Source organism: Corylus avellana, chromosome ca2, assembly GCF_901000735.1.
Source record: "Corylus avellana chromosome ca2, CavTom2PMs-1.0".
NCBI classification, from domain to species: Eukaryota; Viridiplantae; Streptophyta; class Magnoliopsida; order Fagales; family Betulaceae; genus Corylus; species Corylus avellana.
In genome coordinates this window covers 39,529,820-39,531,146 of record NC_081542.1, presented here as the reverse complement: position 1 = coordinate 39,531,146, position 1,327 = coordinate 39,529,820, and the positions used below count along the sequence as shown (strand labels likewise).

Sequence of the window (1,327 nt, the reverse complement as noted above, 5' to 3'; positions counted from 1 at the left end):
TTTGTACAAGGGATAAAACTATTTAAGTACATGGGATCGATGGTATTAATGAGTGTGAATCATTTTTATTGTTTCTACATTTACTGAATATAAAACTCATAGTGTCTGAAAATAAATTCTGAGCTTTTAAGGAAACTGAATAGTTGACTCGTTATCGACTGCTAATGTCGGTCATTAAACCAACAAAAGAAATAAGGTTGACTTGAATGATAAAACTCAAAAGCATAATGTTACTCAACATTCATAGTTTTACAGACCAACTTTTACAGATGTAGAGATCAAATAGTTGTACACAAGTTTAACGACCTTCAGGCATGGTGATGGTCAGCTTATTTGAGGAAGCAGGTGGTCCTTTAGAGCCTGAGGAATCAAGACCAGAATTTATGGTTCTGTTGATAAATGGTGGCTTGTTAGGAGATGGAATAGTTGCTTCATTTCCAAGCATGAAGACAATTTCAAGCATGGTTGGCCGATCTATGGCTTGTTCTTGCACACATAAGAGCCCAATTTGAATGCATCTCAAAACTTCATGAGTAGGATATTCCTGACCCAATGATGGATCGACTATGTCCAAGGCTTTGCCATCCATCCATAGGTCCCATACCTGCAATAAATTGAATAGTTTTTATCTTTAGAGTAATTGCCACTTGGGTTGAAATTCAATCAAATTTAGGCTTTTGCTTACATATCCAATCAAACTTAGGGAAGGACTTCCGATGTGATAATAATTATTTCTCTTGCCACTGATTATCTCTAGTATCAAGACGCCATAGCTGAAGACATCTGATTTTATAGAATATAACCCTTCCATTGCATACTCTGGAGACATGTATCCACTGCAATTGCACCAAAAAACAAAAAATGATGGTCATCTAAGTTTTGCTTTTAGTAGCATTTTAGGTCCATTTGTGTGTGTGTGAGAGAGAGAGAGAGAGAGAGAGAAAGAGAGAGACATACTATGTGCCAACAACTTTTCTTGTACTTGCTTCATCTTGATCATCACCAAACATTCTAGCCAACCCAAAATCTGAAATTTTTGGATTCATTGCCTCATCTAGTAGAACATTACTTGCTTTTAGGTCTCTGTGGATGATTTTTAGCCTTGAATCTTGGTGAAGATATAAGACTCCTCGAGCAATTCCAGAAATAATGTCAAATCGCTTTCGCCAATCTAACAATTTCCTTCTTATTTCGTCTTACCCAAAACAAGAAATTAAGCTTCCATCAATAATACATAGTGAAAACAGTACTTACATGCCAAAAAAATATAAAATTTTGCTCTCATATTTTATTTAGTGGAAAATTGAGTGGTGATTGAAGAGAATGC

The 1,327-nt window shown here is 35.6% G+C and overlaps 1 protein-coding gene across 1 annotated transcript in view; it reads right to left on the bottom strand.

Moving 5' to 3' along the window:
- Positions 1-129: 129 nt before the first annotated feature.
- Positions 130-1,327, bottom strand: part of LOC132169753 (G-type lectin S-receptor-like serine/threonine-protein kinase At1g11410) — a 5,266-nt gene continuing 4,068 nt past the window's right edge. The window contains exons 5-7 of the mRNA XM_059580735.1: positions 958-1,195; positions 686-836; positions 130-604 (exon numbers count right to left, since the gene is read on the bottom strand). Of these exons, the coding sequence (XP_059436718.1) occupies positions 299-604; positions 686-836; positions 958-1,195 (695 nt within the window). The 3' untranslated portion in view covers positions 130-298. The remainder of the gene's footprint in view (positions 605-685; positions 837-957; positions 1,196-1,327) is intronic.